General features: G+C 37.0%; 2 protein-coding genes and 1 pseudogene across 13 annotated transcripts; 1 reads left to right on the top strand and 2 right to left on the bottom strand.

The window, feature by feature from the left end:
• Positions 1-1,665: 1,665 nt before the first annotated feature.
• Positions 1,666-8,334, bottom strand: LOC112283853 (coatomer subunit gamma-2-like; annotated as a pseudogene). Its single transcript, XR_016503490.1, has 16 exons — positions 8,169-8,334; positions 7,906-8,003; positions 7,658-7,708; positions 7,296-7,409; positions 6,696-6,896; positions 6,278-6,379; positions 5,929-6,036; positions 5,500-5,750; positions 4,806-5,001; positions 4,141-4,275; positions 3,686-3,904; positions 3,308-3,439; positions 2,916-3,089; positions 2,736-2,804; positions 2,298-2,468; positions 1,666-2,178 (listed from the first exon to the last, which is right to left on the bottom strand). The product of XR_016503490.1 is annotated as a coatomer subunit gamma-2-like (transcript).
• Positions 8,335-9,613: 1,279 nt separating this feature from the next.
• LOC141045501 (uncharacterized) lies at positions 9,614-10,670 on the top strand. Its single transcript, XM_073534618.2, has 2 exons — positions 9,614-10,048; positions 10,168-10,670. The coding sequence occupies exons 1-2, from the start codon at positions 9,751-9,753 to the stop codon at positions 10,452-10,454; spliced, it is 585 nt and encodes a 194-aa protein (XP_073390719.1). The 5' UTR covers positions 9,614-9,750; the 3' UTR covers positions 10,455-10,670.
• On the bottom strand, positions 10,502-16,155 carry LOC112283895 (uncharacterized). Of its 11 annotated transcripts, none has more exons than XM_073534613.2 (13): positions 15,854-16,155; positions 15,355-15,429; positions 14,319-14,625; positions 13,527-14,077; positions 13,115-13,294; positions 12,939-13,019; positions 12,504-12,806; positions 12,165-12,341; positions 11,908-11,949; positions 11,682-11,762; positions 11,271-11,390; positions 10,901-10,996; positions 10,502-10,780 (listed from the first exon to the last, which is right to left on the bottom strand). In XM_073534613.2, the coding sequence occupies exons 1-13, from the start codon at positions 16,124-16,126 to the stop codon at positions 10,688-10,690; spliced, it is 2,379 nt and encodes a 792-aa protein (XP_073390714.1). In that variant the 5' UTR covers positions 16,127-16,155; the 3' UTR covers positions 10,502-10,687. The 11 variants fall into 11 exon arrangements, with proteins under 11 accessions (XP_073390714.1, XP_024378986.1, XP_090107579.1 ...); XM_024523218.3 differs by having other exon boundaries at positions 13,133-13,294; positions 15,854-16,154; XM_090251453.1 differs by having other exon boundaries at positions 13,133-13,294; positions 15,225-15,383; positions 15,854-16,124.
• Positions 16,156-24,085: the final 7,930 nt, after the last annotated feature.

The following is a 24,085-nucleotide window of genomic DNA, read 5'->3' as shown; positions in this document are numbered from 1 at the left end:
TCAATTTATTTTTTATTACTTATTTTATTTTTATTTGTATGTAAGACCAAAGAATTTATTTTATATTACTTTTTTATTTTTATTTGCATGTAAGACCAACGAGGATTTGAATATTTAATATATGATTCTTTTAACTTTGGTGAGGATAAAAAAAAAAAAATACATGACATGATTATTTTTTATCCTAGTGTTAGAAGATGGGTACTATACACACTACCCAACAACCTCAATGAGGTCATAGCCCTTGACTTTTTGCAAATCCAAAAGTCAATCATTCATAATAAAAAAAGATCTTCCTGTCGATTTCATTGAAGGTTTTCCACAGTTAAGAAATAAACTTTTCAATAGTGTTGAAGTTTTTCAATATATTATAATAGTTTCTTGAACTTTTCCAACAAATGATTGTAAAGTATATTAACAAATGATTGTAATGTATGTTATCAAATAAATTATGTATTAGATATTGCAATTCAGAGGTTGTTCATACAATATGACTTTTGCGTGTAGAATCATAAGCTGTTAGCTAAATTAAAAGTATTTGCTAATGTAGCTATTCAATTAAACACTAAAGAATGCCCAAATATCTGCATTGATATAAGCCTCAAATCTAATAGGCATTTTTGGAATTTCAATGCAACAATGACAAAGCAAAGTCGTACCTGATTCTTTTCAATGTTCATCGATTTATTTTCTGCGTGAAAATCTGTTAAATGATGTTCTGAAGGGAAAAAACCAATGCATACTTACCACATTGATACATGAGAGGCTATGGTATTTGCTTGCAGATTCAAATGAAAGAAGCCATTGTCAACAAAACCAAGTTTGAATGAGAAGCAATTGCATGATTAATGAACGTGTGTGGATCTTCTTTAGGGTTAATTTTAACTTTCGCAGAAACTCTAAAATATTCTTCATGATTATGATCTTTGATTAGGAATGCATAATCATTATAACAACAATAACTAACCACTAATGACTGAGTAGCATAGTAAACACATAGCTGTTTCAGTTAACCCTTAATTACGATATAATCGATTTCTACATCGTTAAGAAACTTTTGAGTCATTAAACTGCTTGATTAGCACATGGGAATTTATCTCTAATAATGAGAGCCATCTTCTAAATTCTGTTGCGACTAATTTATATTTTGCCGATTAATTAGCATTCCATGATCCACATATGTTGAGGTTAGTGAGTTCTAAATAAGGTGGCCGCCAGTATGGATACAACCTCTGTGTGGGACTCAGCAGCAATGCTATTCAAGCACATTCAGCTCCCTCCCTTGACAAATCATTCTGTTAAAAAATTGCTAATGCGAGCTAGAGGAGTGTCATTTAAGGAGTCTAAAAAAATCAGACCTTCGCTAATGTCCAAGTTTGTTCAGAGTGCGGACCTTCATTGAGCATCCTAAACTGAGGAACTCTGTGTTAATTTCTTCATTAGCAGAGGAGAATTCGCTTATATGGGTTGTTGGGTGTGCTTCACTTAAAACAACCGCACAGACTTTTACACCATCTGAAGCTGCCCACATCAAAGCACGAATTGTACATGCAAGGGTCAGAACATCTCAAACCTCACCATCACAAGTTTTCTCCATGACAGCCATGGTAGACTTCAGATAATGTAAAATTTTGTAAATGGAAGCTTGGAACTTACACCGTAGAGTAATGGTTCATGAGCTCAAATACAATTCAGACATGCAGAGCATTGAAATTGCACATGAGATCTGCTTTTCCAGCCTTTTGCAAGAATTTAGACGTAAGGAATTGCGTTTCTCATCCTCAAAGTAGATGTTAAGGATGGTGATTACTAAAAGACCCGATCTACATCTAGAGGAATCCTCAATACATGTCAACTTGGTAATCATAATCTGTACACGGTGGTACACAAAGAGGACGCAGTCTTGTCAGAACCTGTGTGCAGTTGGATATCGACACTTGGTTTGACATTAATAGGGAGAAATGAATGAAAAAAACTATTGCTTATCTAAGAATTGATAATCTCATGAATAATATCGCTGACTGCTGGATCTTCAGAGCGAACTTCAAGTTTCATTGCAACCTGCTTTTGAGAGTCTATGCCGACTGATAGACAAACCAATACTTGTATGTCACCTAGAAATATACCAGCCAACAAGCACGTATGGGACCTTGCATTGCTTGGTACAACATCCGTTCCCTGCATATCAAGTAATTTGTAATATCAATCACCATTTGTATAATAACTGTAGGTTAGCAATGTGTAAAATAATCTTCACAACCCTAGCAGTGCACCTTGGTTCAATTCAGTACATTTACCTCACAGGTTTGCATCCCAAGGATTGTAGTCGCAGCCTGTAAGGCATCTGCCAAATTCTCTCTCACGTCAAGACTGTACTCATCTACGCGCTCTAACTCCGAGTTCAAAGATTCTCAAGCATTTCTGAAGTTTGAAACTCCCATCTTCAACATATAATCGGCTGCTGTTACCTGAACAAAAATATTGAATAAGGATGAAACATGGTAAACCAATTGCTTAAACTAAAAATCACTGCTTCTATGTTCTGTGACGAGTCAAATTAAGTCCAATAGCCATAATGAATGTCAAAAGTAATCAGTGCTTGGATAAATGGCCTAATCTGAAATGTACAATGTATGGCAACAATAATGAGTTACCTAAAAAGAAAAAAACTACCATACATATAAGAGAGAGCCAGAGAGAGAAGGGAAAGAAAAAAATATTAAGCTGAACCCCACCTTCAAAGCTTCCAATTGATATTCATCCTCATATCTGTCTTCATCTGCGTCACCAGTGCTGAGTTCCACCTGAAATGCACACATTTACCGCTAACACTAGGTTACATCCTGTAGATCTGAAGCACAAAAACCTACTTGAATCATCACACATCAAGAAATTGCTACCGGCAAAAAACATACCTCCTTAACAAAAAATCGTAATGTATTGGAAAACTTCCCGAATGTGCAAGCTCCCACTGGTTTCTCAAAAGCGACAAAAGTTTGACCAGGTATCCCGCATGGCAAAGATGCTAAAGTCGTCGTTGCCACATGCTTGAAGTCCTCCCCCTCTATGCCCTCCATGACCGCAATGACCTGGATGAAAAAAGACAAATTAGTTCTTGTCAACAACCCGAGACTCTATCTTTAAAAACACATGATTCTGTGCAACGCTGTCGTTGTAACTTTCAAACCAAATACAAATTGGAAGTTTTGTAGTTTCACAAGTACAGCACATCAAGACCCGAATCTGTTTCTTCAACTTTTTCACCTTGAAAAGATACTTGACGTCAAGCTTTCCAGTACCAACTTACATTTTCAAGAAGCTGCTCTGAGATGGTGTTGGAACAGTTGAATTTGAAGACAATATAACTAGGGTAAATGTGCTTCACCACATTCACAGCATATTCCGTTTCTGCCTCCGTTAACTCTACAGGAGCACAAGACTATACAAGATTTAAAGATGGAGTCAGCTTCAAGACATTCATGGTGACGGAACAGAATAAATTCCTGCTATTAAACAAAAATCCTACACACCTTTTAATACAACGTAACGAGTTGTTTTGAAAGACCCGTTATGGCTAAATACATGATTTTAACAAATTGTGTCCTGAAATTCGAACTGAAATTCATATGTAAGGAGAGTGTTGCCATCTAACACACTGAAACCACAAAATGCGCAGGTATGATACCTTAAAGAGTTTCCCAAAGCCAGCAAACTGTGGAAATGAATTTAGTAGTTTCTCGTAAGCCGGAAATAATTTTGAAGTTTCACCATTGGCTGTTGCCTTTTGGCTTGCATCTTTTGCAGCTTTCCTCAGATTTCTTGTAGAGGCCTTCTTCTCCACCAGTTTATTTGGTTTCACATTCATCGGAACTGCTGCTAAGAGAAAAGACCCTTCACTTGGCTTCTGTAAAACCCCTCACAAGCTTGCAAGTAAAGGTACTCATATTCGTTTCCAACTGTGATAACACTACTGGAGAAACATGCGTCAAATCTGACAATCACTAAAGTGAAGAAATATTCAGAGGTCACCGACAAGTATCTGGAAAAACAAATAGCTAGATCCAAGCATATGAGCTGGACTAAATTCTATTAAGAAATCGCTGGTGAAATTAGATGATTGTGTATGATGGGATCACTGACATATGACCGTAAACCTGCTTCTAAGTTCTCCAGAGGCATGTCCAAACTCTGAAGCAAAATTGACTGGGCATCTTCTTGATCATTTTGCAATCCATCTGTGAGTAGGCTCAAGTAAAGAGTTGCTCTATCTCGAACCTGCCACAAATTCGATTGCACTCCTGAGATTACTAACCTTCATATGCACTGATGTTGACTTGGGATCGGTGTAGAATTGAATAAATTCATTATGATATAATTCCAACCTAAATTGTGCTTCGAGCGAGGTTTTAGTAAAATATCGTCAGGTAAATGTACCCGAAGTCGCAATGATCACTTTACGGTGAACACAACTAGTACATTCCATTCACAATATCCCCATTCTCTGCATCACCAAATTGTCAACTTTCCGTGGTCTAATAAACACATCCGTACAGTACACAACATGATATCTGAGTAGTAAGGAAAGATCTAGCTGAAAATGCATCCACAAATACTTGAAGTATGGCGACTGCTCATCGTCTAATTAACTTTTAGTACACCTCTAGTATGAATACTAATGACAATGCATGTGTTAGCTCCAAATGCTTCGCATCTTTGCAGTAGCATGTGGGAAACTGCCATTATCTTTAACAAGTTTCGATAGTTATTTTTAGACTCCATGCCGCAACACAGAGTAATGTAGGTACCTCGTCATCATTATCGTACGAACATCTCCGTAACAAGACGAGAATTCGTGGCTTTAAATCCTTCATTAATATTCCAAATTTTGCCAAAACACTGACAGCACTTGCACGCACTGTTGCGTTCTCCAATATAACACGGTTGTATACTTAGCGGATATACTTGGTAGAATCTGCTGTTTTGGGTCCTTCGTTTCCCCAAGAGGTGCAGAATCACAGGAGTTTAGTCAAGTCAAACGCTAACAAGAAATCAATCAGTGATGCAAAAAAGAAAAGAAAAGAAAGTATATGTTCGTGGAATTAATAACTGAGTTTAAAATAAAGCAAATTCTCGAAATCTCAATTAACTGTAAACTTTTCCATGATATGCACAAGATATCGCAATATTCAATCACTACTAACCTGAATAGATAGGTAGGAGAATTCGCAGTCTTCTACAAACTCGCAGAGATGAGACAGCCCAATTTCCTTAGCGTCAGGAATCTCACGAATAAGGATGAGGATGGAATCAACAACTGCTTTTTTGTAATCAAATCCGCCTTCCTCCCTCTAGATACTGCTCAGGAAGTTCATCCTGCAAAAAGAGCACGCACGGTCTTCATGCTACAACGCAAGAACTGGTGTCATCAACCACTCCAAGTGTTTTCAGAACCGACACGGTGTAGAAGTTAGTGCACAATAAAAGAGACGTCGAACTTACAATGAACGACACTTTTGAGGGAACTTGAGGCACAAAGAGCGGATGGCATCCACCACCATAATCTTGAACTCATCACCTATGTCCGATACAAAATTCGTGATCTGCCTCATTAGCCGCTCAACACTTGATTCATTGCCAGTCTTCAGTAAGGTGGTGATAGCAAGAGTAGCAGCACTGCGGTTTTGATCGGAAATAAAACTTTCTAAGTCAACGTTGCAGCTGGCGACTGCTAGTGGATGGAATTGTGCAATCTGCAAAGACAACCCCAAGATACCACAAGCTTTTTGGAAGGAATTGACAGAAAAGTTGTGAGATATTCCTTCATAACGAATATTCAAGTGAATACTATATCAAAAGATTGTAAATGCATAAATCCACACTTTTCAATCATTGTTAATGTTCATTCTCAAAGAGATAGCACTAGTGTACCTGGGTTGTGTAGCGGATGAGCAGGCATTTAGCCAAAGGGGACTGTACACCTCCCTTGGTTAGGCCACTCACCAATTTGCTCAGAGCCAGTCGATCGTTTCGACGGATCTGCGAGCAGACAAAAAATCGTAAATAAGTTAATACGGAAATGAGCATACCTCCATGTGAACGACTATTCCACAAATGAAAAAAATATATATTTTCCCTGCACATTTGCACATGCACATTCAAGAAACTTCCTAATTCATACCTCAAAAGCCCACCAGACTATCTTCATCCAAAATGCATCAATCCAAAAGGAAATCAAAGAATGATCCATCGAGAGGGATGTGCATGGAAGAAGTCTGACCTGATGAAGCAATGACAAACGGTGAAACTGAACGAGTGATGCCTTAGAATGGACAGCTTCATAAACTTCATTGCTCCAACCCTTTACGATTTCGGGATAGCTCTAAATTAACACATAGTAAAAGTGGTAGTGCAAAGGACATAATCAGGTCCTTGAACAGTCATTGCTTGAATCGTGAACGCCAAAAACGAATGTCTTAATGAAACAATGCTCAGAATTAATATTTAATCCTAGTATGAGCAAATGGAGAGAGCTGTTAATGGAAGTTAGAATGGAATCAAGCCTCAGAGGATGAGGGTGTGTAAGACCGAGGGAGAGAGAGGGAGAGAGAGGTGAACTTAGAAACCTAGTAAGGGGCTCTAGGAATGAAATCAGTTGGTAAGTTTCTGAAAAAGGGAACATATCGTACACAAATTACCTGAAGTAAATGGATACCGCTGACAAGTGCAGCACTCGAAACAACAGGACTCTTGTCCACAACAGCTTGCTTGAGATGCAGTTCGATCTGGCCTAATAAACCACCGTCTGTGATTCTGCAGAGCACCCGTATGGCGTTTGCACGATAAAGGTTTGTCTTGCTGTTCATATCCTTCATTAAGGAGCTTGTTACGATTATTACCTACATCAGAGTTGTGCCCTTCAATAAAGTACTGAATCCTAACTAAACGAACAGAAAACTGTTATTGACATATCGGAATGACATGAACAAAGCGTGCCGTGGTCAAAGATTGTGAACACGAGAAGAATTGCTGTGATGTGCCGATTACAGATCTTCATCAGAGAAACTATGCTCGAAAGTTAAATAGTAAGTATGGAATGTGTATATTTCATACAAAAACTGGAACATTATGGGCTTTTGAGCCAAGGTCAACAAAGAAGTACACGTCCTCTGTTCTCATGATGTGTAAAGAAGACGTCAAGGACGCCTGCAGCACCATCTCCACTCTCTTCAATTTGAACAGCTAATAAAGCAGGTTACCAACATAAAACAAAACATGAAGTAGGGAGAGCGGACTACTTCATCATTGGATGGAGAAATTTCTTTAATTATGAGGTAGACCATGCGTCGCAAACCGATATCGTTTGACTGGAACAGTTTAGTAGTTGCGAAGAAAACGTCTGTCACTTCTTTCTGGTTCCAAGCAACATCCGGGTCAACCAAAAAATACTGGAAGTATACTTTAACACAAGATCGATTCACACCCTGCAATACTCTGGAACAATACCATGCAAACTTTCAGCACAACAATCCAATAATCATTAACAAAGAATTAACCCAATTGAGCTACATTTCAACAGAATTACACTAAGTTGCCCCGATTAATTACGATGTAACCACTGGAAAAACCTAAAAAATTAACAGTCACGCATCGCTCGTACCTGTGTAAAACTCACGCCCTGGTTAATAAAATACAGAACCTTTGTGATAACCTGATCAAGATCCAAATGCAAACGCAAAGTTTGCGCACATTCAAAATTCATAAGCATGATAACTTCACATCAAAACATGATCCAACGAGCTCCTTGGCCATCATCTCACTAAAACTTAGCTAGTGCATTTCAATTCACTAAAAACCGTACAACAAAATCGCAACCACGCAGTTCCTAACCCCTATTCAACCCCTTACCTGCGTACATCGGCGAGCATCTAGCTCCCGATCATTGAACACGCGTGCTTCCTGCAGCACGGCGCTCCTCTCAATTCCATAAAACGGCGAATACTCAGCTGTAAGATCCGCACAAAGAAACAGAAAAGAAAAAATAAAATTAGAAAATCGCTCCAACGAACCCCGCAATTCTCATCACTAGATTGCTCCCCTGAGCTCTACTTCCCCAGATCTTGCATATTTTGCAACAGATCTAGCACATACAAAAGGCGATCGAAACTCACAGTCGTCCTCAACGTCGTCGTCCTTCTTAAGAGGTGGCTGGACGAGCGTCATGCCAATTTCAGAGGTTTGAACTTGGAATTCTATGGCAAAGCAAATGCCAGGCTGAAAACAAGCAAACGAGCAAAGAGTACAGGGTCATGCTTTCATGGGACGAGGCTCTTGGTTTTTTGTAGGTCACCCATGCGTGCGCAATCTGGGTGGATGACTATATGTTTGGATGAATCTGTCACCCTCGTACATTTTTCATCTCCACCCTGTCGGAGCGCCACCTCAGCTGAACAGATGAGTATTGCGCATGGATTTCTGGCCATGTGAGAATTGAGAAAACGTGTCATAACGAAAACACATGACCGAATCTTGTAACTTGCCTGGTTAGTTCGTAAGAGAAGATGGACGGCCTCGATTGATAGGATTTTTTATGAATTGAGTTAATAATTTTTGTCTTATGTGTAGATGAATGTACAATTGTGAAGGGTTGTATAATTCATTACAAGTACCAAAAAAAAAATTACAATTCAAATAAAAAAATTACCATCTTGATGCCCAACTTAGAATTTTATTAATTTGTCCTGTTCTATTTTAAATGTTGAACACACACACACATATATAAATATATATATATATATATATATATATACAAACAGGTTTTTATTTTTTTATTTTTTCAATCGTGATGCTGATTTAATTCGCTTCTACCGAATCGGAAAAAAAATCATGAATTTGTTAGATTATTCTGGTAATTTTTTTGAATACGTTATGCAGATATGAGGTAGAAATATTGAGCTTGTGCGAATAATTTATCATGTTGAAAAAGAAAAAGAAAAAGAAAGTGAAATAGGCAATTGTGCCAACTGAGTAAATTAAAATCATCATTGTGTACCAAAATAATTATTTCCCTGTGTAACAACAATTCTCATAAGTATAAAAATATTGTTTAGCAATCACAGTTAATGAATTACATGCTATAATAAAATAGAATGTGAAAATGAAAAAAATAAGTACAAACATATAATTGTATGTGAATGTACGAGTTATAGTAATTTTATATATTTTTACAATTTTTTATTTAACTTTGTTTCTTTTACTTTTATTTTTCAACCAAAAAGACTAATTGATTATCTCAAAAATCATGTATTGATATTATATAAGACAAATTGTTTGTGACATTTAAAAAGAATTATATATATCATTTAATAATTTTTGCATGTAAGTTGAGAATTATAAGTTTGAGATGAAAAAGAACAACCAATAGGTTCATACGTTTTTTTAATATGTAATACTTGCTTATGTTACAAACATATTATTGTAATACATTAGGGTTTCGAAACTCTAAAGGGCGTGACTGTTCATACACGCCCAAGAAAGGACCACGGGGATCTCGTAGCACATGGCACAACAGCAGCACGCTCCTGGACGAAACCCTAGAAATGGTCCAATCGCTAGGAGGACTGTGCACCGGAGGATCGAAGGGAGCGCGCACTGAAGCGTCGATTCTCCGTCGGGAACCACGATTTTCGTTTGAGTTCGGGGGGGCCACGATCGAGAGCTCCGAAACCCTAAGCCGGGTGTCACCTTGATGGTATGGCGATGTATGAAGGGCTGATTGAAGACGTGCCTCGTGCGAACGCCTGGTTTGGGCATATAAATTTCACGTTAGGGGTATATCTTGATTGCAAGTGGCACCAATTCAGGTATTGTATCTGTATTTCGGAGGTAGATCAACATGCTGCTTGGTGTAGTCTAGAGCCTCCGCCTTTGAAGGAGGAGGAGGACAAACCCCGCAAACCAGGGGGCGAACTCGCCGAAAATGCTCCAGAATCGAAGGCAGGAGACGACGCACCTCCTGTCCAGAAAGCTCCACCTCTTAAGAAGAAATACGGTAATCCTCGGTATCTTACACAGCTCGTGCGGCACAGATTCTAATGCATAGGATTTTCTGCTTTTTTTGAGTAACTGGCTAAAATAGCTGAGGCCGTTGCTTCGAAAATTGTGTGGTAGGTTGGAACAAAGATCCACCGCCTCCCCCCAAAAATAGTGTCGTTGACGATTTCCAGTTCTATTCGGCTACTCGGTTGCTTCCGACGTCAGCTACGATCCGAGTGGTCGATCCATTGACCAGACCCCAGAGGGCTGTCTATGCCGAGGTCACCTTTCTGCGGTGGCTGACCGGCGCACCTCCTCTTGTAGTGTTCCTCCGTCCCAGTAGACTCTACACGAAATACAAGTTCCACGACTTTTCTTTCGGGATAGCACAGCCTCCTCCGCCAGCGAGGGCGAGGCTATGACTTAGGTCATGAAAGGCGTGTAAAGATGAAGTGGTATGTACTGGATCTTAGTGGTAAATATGGTGAAAACATTTCGATCGCAATAGGATTCAAGTTGACATTCTTTCAATGCACACTGTGTTTGGATGAATTACTATACAATATCACACTTAGTAGCTATGCATTAACTGTGGGTCTCAAAAAAAAGTAATTCAACGCCCTCTTGATAGTTGATCAGTATGGCGTTAACACCTCTAGGAACTGAGACTGACAGACGGGGCATCCGTGTCCAATGCCTCCAAGTCGTGCTCATCAGCGACTATGATCGATGATCGTCGCTTGAATATCTGCATCAAATACCAAAGTGTGCTTGTATGAGCATGTTGGTGACCAGAGTCCTGCTCACGTACCCAGGTTCATGGTTGCTGAATTCAGAAATGGAGATGAACTGGGTCCAAAGATCTTACTTTCTCAAAATAGGGTAGCTCGTGTTGGGCCGCCCAGACTTCGAGGGATACATCACGAGCTTTGCCTGTCGTTGGATCGATGGCAGGCACTACAGCCTTCATTGCACAAAGGGGGAAAAATATGAGTGCGGCCGTTAAATGTGTAACACGCGGCAAGAACTACTACTTTACCCCTGTATCTCTAGAGTCACCAATCTATAGCTTCAGCCAATATTTAACGTCTTCCAGACGCACACGTCTAGTCACAGGACGAATTCTATCATCAGGTACTCCATTGGTCAGTATCGCATTCACCTTTGGGTAGAAAAGCACAAGCACACAAGATTCTTTTTTGAACTCCATATATATTGATTGCGGATTTTGTGCTTACAAGAAGGATGCTTTCCGTTTGCTGGAAGACATGTACATCGTCAATGGCACTCGAGTCACACCGGTCTAAAGCAACTGCCACACGCATGACTGCACACATTGCCCGCACTTTCTTTTGTACCTGGACCACAGTGACATTCTCTCAACATACAATATTCGGCAGAGGTCCACTAATAAAACCCTGACGACCTAATGGCGGTGGCGACATACAGTCCACAAATGATTTCTGAAGCACCATTAAAATGCGCTGTACATCCACACCATAGCCCAAGAGTTGGAAATATCGATCCTTAACAGAAATATCATCACTCCCAAGAAAGACAGGTTAGAATTCTTCACTCTTAAATTTTCTTGTATTCGACAAAACATGAACATAACAGGGTCTCCGAAGTTCAGAAGTGCGTAAACTCACTTCTTCAGGCAGTTTAGCAAAGTCTTCATCCTTTTGGCTAGGAACCTTCTTTCGATGATATCGCGCTAGAAGTGCAAGTATCTGTAACATCAAATAGTGATCCGACATAATTCCCAACTTCAGATTTCTTTCGGCATTAACTAATTTACCACAGGGGATCGAATGAAGAGCAACAAGTTGAATTCGTAAAGCAAAGAAAAGGAAAGATACAAAAGGAATAGAATACCTCAATCTCCAAAGGACTATAACCGAGAAGATGCTCGTTATTCTGGGTCCAAAACATTGCACAATCAGTCTATTCCCTTCTCAATTTTATACTGATATAAAATATACATGTGACAATTTGCCTGTAAGTTATCCTCATCAAAACGTTCGCCTAAAATTGGAAACGAACACACAGATGGGCACACATCACACAGATGGGCACACATCACACAGATGGGCAACATCATCGAATGCGTTACATAACTTCGTCAGGTCTACCTTTATTAAGTAGTAAGAATGTTTGTGATATGACTTGTGATTGATGAACATCCCCACATAGTGCAAACTAGTTGCAGCCTCCAGCAGGTCAGCATCGCCATCATTCAATAACAGAGCCACGTCTGAGACACATTCATTGGTGCCAGTGCGGCATGTCTGCAGTCCAGAAAGAATTTCCTGCACAAGACAATTAGCTGTTTGTTTATATAGATCAATTATCATTGGACACCCTTGGAAGAACTAACCAAGATATCAGTGACGGATGTAAGCAAGGAAAACAATTTTTTTTTTGATATCGTCAGACTAAACTTGGCACATTTAGTATCACAAACGACTAACCTTGGCTAGACCAGCTGAGTGTTGAGCCGATTCCATGCGTTGATCTGTCTTGAACTTCAATGCAAGATTAAGAATGGAGGTTTTCCGGATGTTAACTCCAGGTTTATAATTCGCCAAGGTTTCAGCTAAAGTATCCACAACAACTCCCTCTCGAAGTGCATATGGTGACACCTTCATCTTCGTTATCCCCAAGGCCAGAAAAATTTCTTCCAAGAGCACAGCGCCCGCAACGATGACATCAGCACGCTTCTCAGGTAGTCCTGGTATCTTAGCCCGCTGCTCCACAGTCTTCACTTTACATATCTGATCAGGAAGCCAGGTTGATTGACTTGTAAATCGGTATTAGGTTGCCAAAACCATCAATTTGCCCAGAGAAAGGACCTTCTTTTACTCTAACGTGTATAGGAAGTGAAATGGGATCTAAGGCTGTAGTACCTTCTTAACTGCCTGATTGAGTTCGTCTGCAGTAAACTCTCGATCACGTAGTGAACCCTTGTTTTGTTGGCCGTCCACAACCTGGTGATACAAACCTGACTATGATCAATGAGATGGGAACCCAAGCTTCAATAGGAAATACTAGAAGTAACAGTTCCATGAGAACCTTCCCGCACCTGATAACCAACACGCACCTGTGGAGCACTTGTTGTTGTGACAGTGTAGTGAATCATCTGTTCAATGCTTTCAATAGTACCAGAGCTCCCAATGGCCACTTCAAACTCGTTAGCTTGAACTTGGTCGATCACACCAGAATCAGCCAAGATCACTCGAATATGCCGTCTTAGCTCCTCGACCTACAACGCAACGCATGTCAAGAAAATATGACCAGGGGTGAAAAACATTACCACAGCTATGCTAGGTTAAGAAATAATACCACGATCACGTTCAAAATGAAAATAAAGAACTTGAAAGCACGACACAGAGCCAGATTAAGCTCACAGGTATTTCTCTGGATGTGGCAAAGGCAACAGCAAAGCTAGCACTTTAAAATTGTGAATGCTATCCACCAGGGAAGCAAACACAAACCTGCTCCTTCTTCAGCTCCTCCTTTTTATTCGGACCATCTGAAAGGAATTGCTGCGAGAGCCGAATATGGCCGAGCTTGAGCGAGGTTGCGTAGGTAGGCTTTCCTCGATTTCCAAGGACAAACTCGGTTGAACCGCCTCCAATATCCACCACTAACACTGTCTTTTCGAAAACGGGAAGAGCCTGCAGGACTCCTTGGTAAATTAAGCATGCCTCCTCTGTGCCTGAAAGAACCTCAACATCTAGTCCCACAGCATCACGGACTCTTTGCACAAACGTACGGCGATTCCTGGCTTCTCGAACCGCGGAGGTGGCAACAACTCGCATTTCGGCTTTCCGGATTTGTGCGAGGGTTTTGAAGCGCTTTAATGCAGCCAAGGCGCGGATCTCAGCATCTGGAGTAATAACACTTAAATCAGAACTGCCACTACCAAGTCGGACGTCTTCTTTTTCTGTGTCCATAAGCTGGAACCGGCCTTGCTTGTCGGCTCGAACAACCACCATGTGAAAGGAGTTGGTTCCCATGTCCACGGCTGCCAGTATCAAATCTCCTACAAAATATCCATTTCAAAAGCAATTCTTAAGAACTTGTGTACCTAGAGAAGTCATTCAATATAATCAATTATTGCCAAATCATAGACTTCAACAGTCATGCGAAATAACACATTCTGTCCATTTTCGTGTGAGTTACTCTGTATGAGTTAGCTAGGGGACGAATTACTAAACCTCAGTTGATTTCAGCCAACATCCTAGTCTATAATTCAAACACTTGCATGAGATGAGTTCACATACCATTTTGAGCAGATGTGGACCCATTTTTCTGGCTGGATACTTGGTTAAGGGACAAGGAATCAACATCAAAGTCTTCCACATCAACTCCATTTCCAACTAAGCTTTCTGTCCCGGCAGACCCTACAACTTTGGCGAGCAGAGGTGCTTGGTTGCTCCCAGCTGTGTGCTTTACTGATATCGAGCTGGTTATGTTTCCAGTTTCAATTAACCGAGAAAACCTATGCGTAGATATCCCATGAAAAGATCTCAAAGAGGACAAAGAATTGTAACATATCTGTTGAACTCCTGTGGAACCGGGAATGTCGCTCTGAAATAATCAACGCACAAGAAAAACATCAGCTCTTTCTCTCAATTACATGGTAAATTGGAATAATTCCATCGAATCAATATAGAATTGAAGCAAATAAAAACGCCACTCTAAAGCTCATTAAGTAATCGTTACAGGTGACACATTAGATTTGCCTGCGAGGTAACACAATAGATTTGGGTTTTACTTAGACCAAGGATTCAAGCCACATATCGCGAATTCAAATACAGAATTAGTATCTGTGTCTCCAAAATGTCCGTCGCCCCCAGAAATAATTCGAAGGAGTTAATTTGGACTAATTGAGATGCCGAACCCACAATGAGAATAACCTTGGTTGGGTAACATTATTTTTGTGGCAGAGAGTCATGGGTGCTAGACTTATAAAAACCAAAAATTAAATAAAAATTAGTAATCACAAAATTTGTACGATCTCGTAGCAGCACCATTCGGTTAAAGCTATGTAGTGTTCTCAATGCAATCTCCCTCTCCGTCTCCCTCATTCATTCACTAATTCATTCATCTCTCTCTCTCTCTCTCTCTCTCTCTCTCTCTCTCTCACACACACAATAATCACGCTGAAGAATACAAGAGATGCTTACAGCACGCACAAACATCCTTGCGCACATCATGATGATTTTCTCCAAATTCCCTCCGCCAAAAATTGGACTTGACAAACAACAATTTGCTAGCAGCGAGGGCAGATGACCGACGGCAGAGCCTCAACCTTACCCATCCAGCTGAGAAGAACACTGCAGCAGCTGAGGGAAAGAAAAAGAGAAAGAAAAAAACTCGGCGATCAGTATCCTGTAGATGGCATCACCAAATATTGAAAAACGAGTAAATGGATTTGTAATAAGCACTCTAAACCGGAAATCTTGATGTGAGGTGACCAATTCCAAACTACAAAAATCAGAAATCTAACACCCGCTGCAGAATTCAATTCTTACAAAGAACACGGATAACAGAGGGAGAGACAGAGACAGAGAGAAGGAGCAAAGGTTTTCATTCCACTGAACACAAACCTCAAAACTGTGACAATTCCCCTCAATGCAAAACAACCTTCCTCCCTGAATGGCTCTATGATAACCACCCACTTCCAAATTCAGCAAACAAATTCAACAACGCGAAGGTGCTTCTAAATTCAGTGTCGGCATCAATGGACACCCGACCTTGAACCAGGGATCAATTACACCTGTGGTGATAGACAGAGGGTGGAGCTTATTCTCACCTGCACTGACTGGAGACTGCACCAAAATCTATAGTTCCACGTCGAAGGCCACGAGAGCATGAGAGCGAGAAAAATCGTCATTGGAGAAGTCGGGACAATGAGGAGCATTGCTAGGTAGTCGATTTCGAGCGTGGGTGGCCACAGAGATGGAGAGCGCCGGGATTGGAGCAGGCGCTGCTTGGTTTCCGACGCCCCTCTCCTCGCGATCTCGCAAGCAAGCATCGCAAAGCCGGGGCCCGCCATCGCTCTCGCTCGCATCGCTCTCGCTCGCATCGCTCACACAAACTAACACCAGCAAAAGCACACACAAAAGCAAGGAGAGAGAGAGAGGAAGCAGCCCCTACCTCCGCGCTTCTGTCCGTCGTGTGGGATGAATATCATCCACAATGAGTCTAAATGGTATGTTTGGTTCCAATTGAATATTTTGAGAGAGAGAAAAAAAAAAAAAAAAAAAAAAAAAAGGAAAAAAGAAAAAAGAACTCACACATAAATTAGAGGGTTGGTTTAGGTTTTGAGAGGTTTTGGTAGAGTCCAAATCAATTTGAAGTAAGTTGGGATTCTACAACAATGCCTTGGCATAAGTTGTTGAATTGGTTACACAATTTACATATATAACAACAATCACCACTTTAAATAACTATTCTAATTCTTTAAAAATTTGAGTTTGATTTTTCTTATATCTTTTGTGTATTATTATTATTATTATTATTATTTTTTCTATCTCTCATTATACTTCTTTTATAATAAATATGTCAAAATACAACATCACTATTGTAATTGTAATTGTCATAATTGATATAGTTTTGGTTTTTTCTAGTAGAAAAATCTTGATTGGTGATTATGCATAGATGAGGTCGAGATTTCATTAGATAGAAAAGATTTGTTTGAAGAAATGAAACTCAATTTAAGAATTTTAAATTATTGATCTTGCTTAAAAATTTATATACCTTTCAACCTCTTGGTTAAAAACAAGTACAAAAAATTTGAAGATAATCATATGTACTAAATAGAAGAAAAATCCTAAAATCTACTTAGATGTTGGCCAACCTCATATTCCAAACTAAATGTTGAACTTCCAATGCCAATATCTCTTTTTTGAACTAATAAATTTCTTCCAAAATTTACTTAAATTGTTGAAAATCAAATCTAGTCTCCATATAAAAAAATTCACTTCAATCCAATAAAAAAATTGTTAAAGATCTTAAAAATACTCACTAACTCTCAAACTCCAATTATTGAGACCTCAAACCACAAAAACCTTTACACACTTCAATCTAATCGTTCGATTGACCTAAAATTTGCATACACATTTATAACTAATATACCAATACTCTATCCAAATTTTACCTATATATATACCATAAAACTCAAGAAAGCTTCAAATGTATAAACATAGTTTTATTTCTCAAAATCTAAATCAATTAAGAACATCACTAACTTTGAAAATCCTTCCAAAATTAAATATTAACTCAATTGATATAAAACCAATGTCCAAAAATCTTTTTGCAAGTTTTCTTCTAAATCTTTTTCTTTAATCTACAAAAGATCCTCAAAGTCACCGTAGGTGTGTGGTTTAGTGCCTCAAGATCTGATTTCTATCTATGTTGACAATTGGTCCTCTTTAGGTATCAATTCTTGGCTTTTTGAAATAAATTTTACTAAAATCTACTTTTAACTTCCTCTTATATATGCCTATATTATTTTATTTTTTAATCTATTTTATTTTGCCTAATTTATGGCCCTACAAAGTAAATAGAAGCCTATTTTGTAAAAACACAATAATATTACTTTTTAGTTTTACTATCTTTTTGACTATTATTTATTTTCTAAGATAATTTGTTATAATACTTTAAAATAAGATCTTCTAAAATATAATATTTTCTTCTTTCTTTTATTTATTAGCCATCTTATATCACAACATCTACCTCCTTTGAATCTGTGCATCTTCTAACATGTGCAAAGTTTTCTTCATTACATTGATATTCAATTTTTTTCAGCTTGGCCTAATTTTTGATCCTAAATTTACTCTTCTACCTCCATTTCAATGTCTTATAATATATTTTATTTTTTATTAAAACAAATTTCTTCACCTCTTTGTTTAAATAACTTGATTCGCTTACCTGCTATAGGTATCTTCAATTTTGCATCATCAAGTTCTCATAATAAGTGTATTCCATTATCATATACTTGTTTGACAACATAAGGCCCAAACCATCTCTTTGTAAACTTCTATTTTGTATTATGTTGATTATCTAAGCTACTATCACAAATTAATACCTAATTACCATCTTTAATTGCCTTAGGTCGTAGTCAATGTTTTTTTATCAAATCTTTCTTTATTCTTTTTTCTTGCTTCTTTCAACTTCTCCATTGCTGCTTCAATATCATTAGGTCTTTTTTCTAATTATTGAATTTATAAAGCTAAAAGACAAGCATTAAGAAATAATATCTTCCAATATACCAAAGCAATTGAACTAATAGAGGTGGGTTCGAATATAGGGAAAGATTGGTCATATAAACTGGATCTATTAGTGTTACAATTGACTATACTCTAGCTATGTGAAATCAATTATCAAACTATAAAACACCAAGGCTTATTACTTCCATCTTAATTCAATCCATAATCCATTCTATGACTATCAATTCAACAATACTTTCATATTCTTATCCGTTCATCTCCCACTTACTCTCTTTGTAGTTTATAGATATTCAATTATTGATCTCTAGTTTACCTATTGTATTCAATTTTTCAATTCATCACACAGAATTTAATATCTCGGCTTACGACTTTCACAGTTTGGCTCTCGAGACTAACTTCTCAATATTCAAAAACTATCCATTACTCCTCAACAACAAAGAAACAAAAAGAGGTAGCACCAAGCTTGTCCCGGCTTATGAGTCTCAAAGTCTGGCCCTTGGCTTACTTTCCTCAACTTCTTTATCCTATCAAAAAGATGATCCGTCAGCCAACAGATTCCAAAGGTTATAACGCTTTGAATTCTTAACCATTTATTCCACTAACAACCTACTGTTACCAATTAAACTATCTAACCATCAATCTAATTCTCAAGGTTATCAATAATCAACTAGTAACTTACCACAAAGTTTATTTATTTATTCTACAACGATATATGACCATACATAATGGTCAAGGAGCCAAAGTGCCTCAACCACCACATCAAATGGCAATTGAGATTCCAAATTCTCAAATGACTATATCTATTTCAACAAACATGGGAGGTGCATTCATTTAAGGTAATAATCTGACAACAATAACAGTAAAAGAACCAAGCATCAGCCTTCCAAAAAAGTTTGATGGCACATGCTCAAAATTTTGTAGCTTTGTAAACCAAGTATGACTAATTGCCTTACTTCAACCTCAATGATATTCTATTGAAGCATCTTGTATTGGTTTGGTAGGAACCTTGCTTTCAAGTCAAGCTTTATCTTGGTTCACTCTATTATTTGAAAAGAATTTTCCTATATTGCACAATTTTGAAGTATTCTTGGTAGCATTTGCAGAAGTATTTGGTGAACATGATAAGGTTTATTCTTCAATAATTAAAATTCAAAGCCTTTGACAAAGAACATGTTTTACATCAATATATGCCTCAGATTTTTGACAATTAATATATGATATAAATTGAAAAGAAGATGCTTTGATGAGCCAATTTCATTAGAGATTAAGAAATGATGTCAAGGACTTATTTTTTTTTTTGTCACATCCTCAAAGACTCAATGTAGCCATTAGTCAAGGTATGAAGTGCGATAACCATTTATTTCAATGACAATAAGATAAACATTCTTCAATTATGCCATATGTATATACCAATTATTCTACAGCTTCTTCACCATCTAATTTTAATGAGTATTTAGAAGCAAAAGATATATAGATTGATGCAATTTTTTATAATCCTCTTTCTAAGCAAAAAAGAAATATTAAAGGAAACTTGGCCTATGCTTATATTGTAAAAAACTTAACTATAAGGTTAATAATTGTTCAAAGAAATATTAGTGTACATATCGAATGAAGAGTGCGGCCACATCATCAAAAGCTTTGCAAGAAAACAAAGGTGTTCAACTACAATAGATATCGTGGGATTGGATTCTTCATTATGACAAATTAAAAAAGGTCATATATTCTTTGTCAGCCCTTTCTATTGTTTTATTATACCTATACAATTAGAAGTCATAAAACTAGAATTTCATGCATTATTTGATTCAAAAGCTTCTATATGTTTTATTGACAAAGAATTTTTTAGATCATACAAAATTTGTGCAATCAAAAAATCCAAAGCCGTACATGTAGAAGTAATAGATGGTCGACCTTTATCCTTTGGAGATATCAATTATGAGATGATTCCATTAGAAATAATATTTGACAAATATAGCAATCAAGTAGTATTCAACATCATTAGATCACCATCAAGTCCAACTATTTTAGAACTCTCATGGCTTGAAAAATACAATCCACATATTGATTAGATATCCTGAAAGTTAAAATTTTTTTTAGTAGAACATAAAAATTACAGATCTATGAAAAAGCTTCTAATAGCTAACAATTCTAGAAGCATATAAGGATTTTGCAGATATATTTGAAAAAAAAAAAAAAAAAAAAAAATGCAGACATCTTGCTGAAGTATTGTCCTTACAATTGTGCAATTGACCTTCAAGAAGATGCTCAACCACCATTTGGACCCATTTACAATTTATTTCAGAATGAGCTTGCGACTTTAAAGGAGTATAATGATGAAAATCTTGCTAAGATTTATATTTGACATTCCAAGTTGCCAAGTAGTCCTTTGATATTATTTGTGAAGAAGAATGATGGATCTTTATAGATGTATGTCAATTATTGTGGTCTTAATAAAATCATGGTAAAGAATCAATATCCATTTCTATTGATATCAAGACTTCTCGATCAACTTAGCCAAGCAAAGATCTTTACAAAGATTGATCTATGAGGTGCTTATAACTTTGTATGTATTAAGAAAGGAGATGAATGGAAGATAGCCAAAAATTGTATAAAAAATCTAATACTTTCTTGGATTTGTAAACTTCTATAGGATTTTTGTTCGAAATTATTCTAAAATCACTACTCCACTTATATGGTTGACATGCAAAAATAAGCTTGATTTGAGTTCCAAAGTAGAGAAAGCTTTTCAAAGCTTAGAAGATGCTTTCACAATGTCTCCAATTTTGATACATTTAGATTTCAACAAGCTTTATTTCATGGAGATCGATGCCTTAGACTTTGTATTGAGAGTAGTCTTATTATAATATAGAAAAGATGAAAAAATTCATCCAATTGCATTCCATTCTAGAAAATTCTTAGCGACAAAAATCAACTACGTAATCCATAATAAAGAGCTATTTGATATTGTGGATTTTTTCAAAGAATGGCACCACTTTCTTGAAGGCTCTTCTTATTAAGTGATTGTATATATAGATCACAAGAATCTTAAATACTTCATATTAGCCCTAGTCTTGAACCCGTCGCCAAGTGCATTGAAATATATCTTTATCATGATTTGATTTTTTTATCACGTATCGATCTAGGAGTTAACAAAGATTATCAAATGTATTATCAAGACATTCCTATCTTGAACCAAAAGAAAGAGAGACAGCATATGATCAAGAATAGACAATCTTGTTAAAACCTAAGCAATTTCATCTTCAAGCAATAAATGTATTAATGCCTGTGGATTTACCATTTCTTGATTAGGTTTGTAAAGCATCAACTATGGACCTTCTTGTTCTTAATATCAAGAGTCTTACTAACAATCTTCTTGAAGAGTCTTATAAATTCAAGATTGAAGACAACCTCTTATTCTTTGAAGAATGTTTGTTCATTCTTAAATAACCAAATTACTAGTGCATTCTTCAAACATGCTATGATTTCCTTGCAGTCAAATATTTTGGATTCAATAAGACCTTGGAACTTCTATCTAGAGACTTTTATTAGTCTAAAATGTCGAAGGACATTAAAGAATTCATATTATCATGTAATACTTGTTTAAAGTCAAAGAACCCTCGATACTACTCATATGAACTTCTTCAATCCCTTCCTATTCTAAAACAACCATGGTCATCTATCTCCATAGATTTTACTTCAGATCTTCTACCATCAAGCTCATTTGATACTATCTTCATAATTGCTGATCGATTGACCAAGATGGCATATTTTATACCTTGCAAGAAGTCAATTATTGATAAAGAGATCGCAAGACTATTTATTGACAATGTCTATCATTATTATGGATTGCCAAATAATATTGTGTCAAATCGTAGGCCATAATTTGTATCAAGATTTTGGAAGGCACCCTTCAAGATTCTTAAAGTTGATATCAACCTTTCTTCTATCTTCCACAGACAAATTGATGGCTAAACGGAGTGGGTCAACCAAATTCTTAAGTAATATTTGAAGTATACTATCAACTATCAAGAATACGACTGAACTTCCTACTTGTCGTTGATAGAGTTTACATATAACAACACAATCCATACATCTATGTAACAAACCCCATTCTACTCAAAATATAATCATTATCTAAAGTTGGATATGATAGAGCCTTCAAAGTCAACAAATCTAGTAGCATTAGAGTTTGCTACAAAGATGGCTAAATCTCAAGCGACCATGAAAACTCACCTAGAAAGGATTCAACAATATTATAAGCTAGTGGCAAATGAATTGAGGAAGGAACATCTTCCATTCCAAGTTGGTAACAAAGTATGGCTTCTTTAGTACAATATAAAAACCAACAGGCTATATAATAAGTTAAACTATCAAAGGTTGGGACCATTTGTAATTTAGAAACAAATCAATAACATAATTTATTGCTTGGAATTACCTTCATCCATGAAGATTCATCAAATCTTTTATGTTTCACTTTTAAAAAGATATAAAGAATCGAATATATCAAATCAAAGACAACCACCACCTCCTATAGTTGAAATCAATAATCATGATGAATTTTAGATAGAAGAGGTATTAGATTCAAGAATAAGACATAGAAAACTTGAATATCTGGTCTATTTGCGCAGATATGATATCAATGATTGCATGTGGAAATCAAGTGGCAACCTTATAAATACACAAATGAAGGTTCAAAAGTTCCATCAACAACATCTATCTAGATTAAAAGTGATAAAATGAGGAACAATAGCTTTATAAGATGACTTCGTCATGAAGATTCTTAGTTCTTGGCTTCATAAAGAAGAGGAGGAGACAACCTCTAAAGAGGTAGTTTTTTCAAATGTTTAAAATAATATAAATCAATAGTTTGAGTTCACGACCATAGCTTGTTTATATTCTTTTGGTCTTGTTTATTTTATATGATATGGATACTCAAGAGATAGACACCCTGCCGATCATATCATCTCAACCAAGTAGCTCATAGAGACAACCTCAAAATGAAGAGTTGCCTAAATTACAAAGACATCAAAAGATATTTAGTAATACATTGCTGGTAATTGTATTTGAGATAAAACCTATTTATGAAGGATATCCAGAAGAAATATTTGCAGGAAAATTACATAACGAAGATACCAAAATTCATGTTTGGTCATAAGTAGAAGGTTTGGGGCACTATCAATGACTATAGGAGCCTACAAATTATTTATCTTGTGAAAAAAAATTTGAATATATAGCAGATACAATGCGATAGATCTTCAACTTCTTGTGCATACACTGACTTGCAATGACATTGCTTCTTAAAGACCTTGAAGCTAGAAGAAGAGGTGATGTCATAGACATACAAGTGGAGAAGGTTTTAGAAGATTTTAAGAAGATTCTTATAGATCTTAGAAGGTTCTAATAGATTCTAAGAAGGTTCTAAAAGATTTCAATAGATTCTAAGAAAGTTTTAGAAAGTCATACGAGGTCTTGGAAGGTACTAAGTGTCAAGGACAAGAACTCGATAAAAAAATAATTCAGACAAGTGAGCCTTCACTCAAAGAGAAGTAACAAAATATATATAAATAAGTATATATATTGAAAGAGAAACTGGAATGGCTATTGCCAAAAAACAAGAAAACTAGAGACCCTTGAAACTAGACTAGAATCAAGAAAGAAGTTGACAAGAGTGAAGAAGCCTTCACTCTTGTCTCTATATATACTATCTAACTAGGGGCTACGTGGCAACGTTCTATAGGACCTCCAATATGTGTTGACTTTGTAGGACACATGCCTTGACTTACAAGGCAAGTTTTTTCTACGTGTGAATCACATAG

This window comes from Physcomitrium patens, chromosome 6, assembly GCF_059467195.1.
Source record: "Physcomitrium patens ecotype Gransden chromosome 6, ASM5946719v1, whole genome shotgun sequence".
Taxonomy (NCBI): domain Eukaryota; kingdom Viridiplantae; phylum Streptophyta; class Bryopsida; order Funariales; family Funariaceae; genus Physcomitrium; species Physcomitrium patens.
The sequence above is the reverse complement of the archived record's forward strand: the minus strand, read 5'-3'. Positions and strand labels throughout refer to the sequence as shown.

Coding starts and splice junctions, on each gene's coding strand:
- LOC141045501 (XM_073534618.2), top strand. CDS start 9,751: ATGGCGATGTATGAAGGGCTGATTGAAGACGTGCCTCGTGCGAACGCC. Junction 10,049..10,167: donor ACCTCTTAAGAAGAAATACG/GTAATCCTCGGT, acceptor ATTGTGTGGTAG/GTTGGAACAAAGATCCACCG.
- LOC112283895 (XM_073534613.2), bottom strand. CDS start 16,126: ATGCGAGCGAGAGCGATGCGAGCGAGAGCGATGGCGGGCCCCGGCTTT. Junction 15,430..15,853: donor GCAGTCTCCAGTCAGTGCAG/GTGAGAATAAGC, acceptor TGCCATCTACAG/GATACTGATCGCCGAGTTTT. Junction 11,391..11,681: donor TTGCTAAACTGCCTGAAGAA/GTGAGTTTACGC, acceptor ACTGTGGTCCAG/GTACAAAAGAAAGTGCGGGC.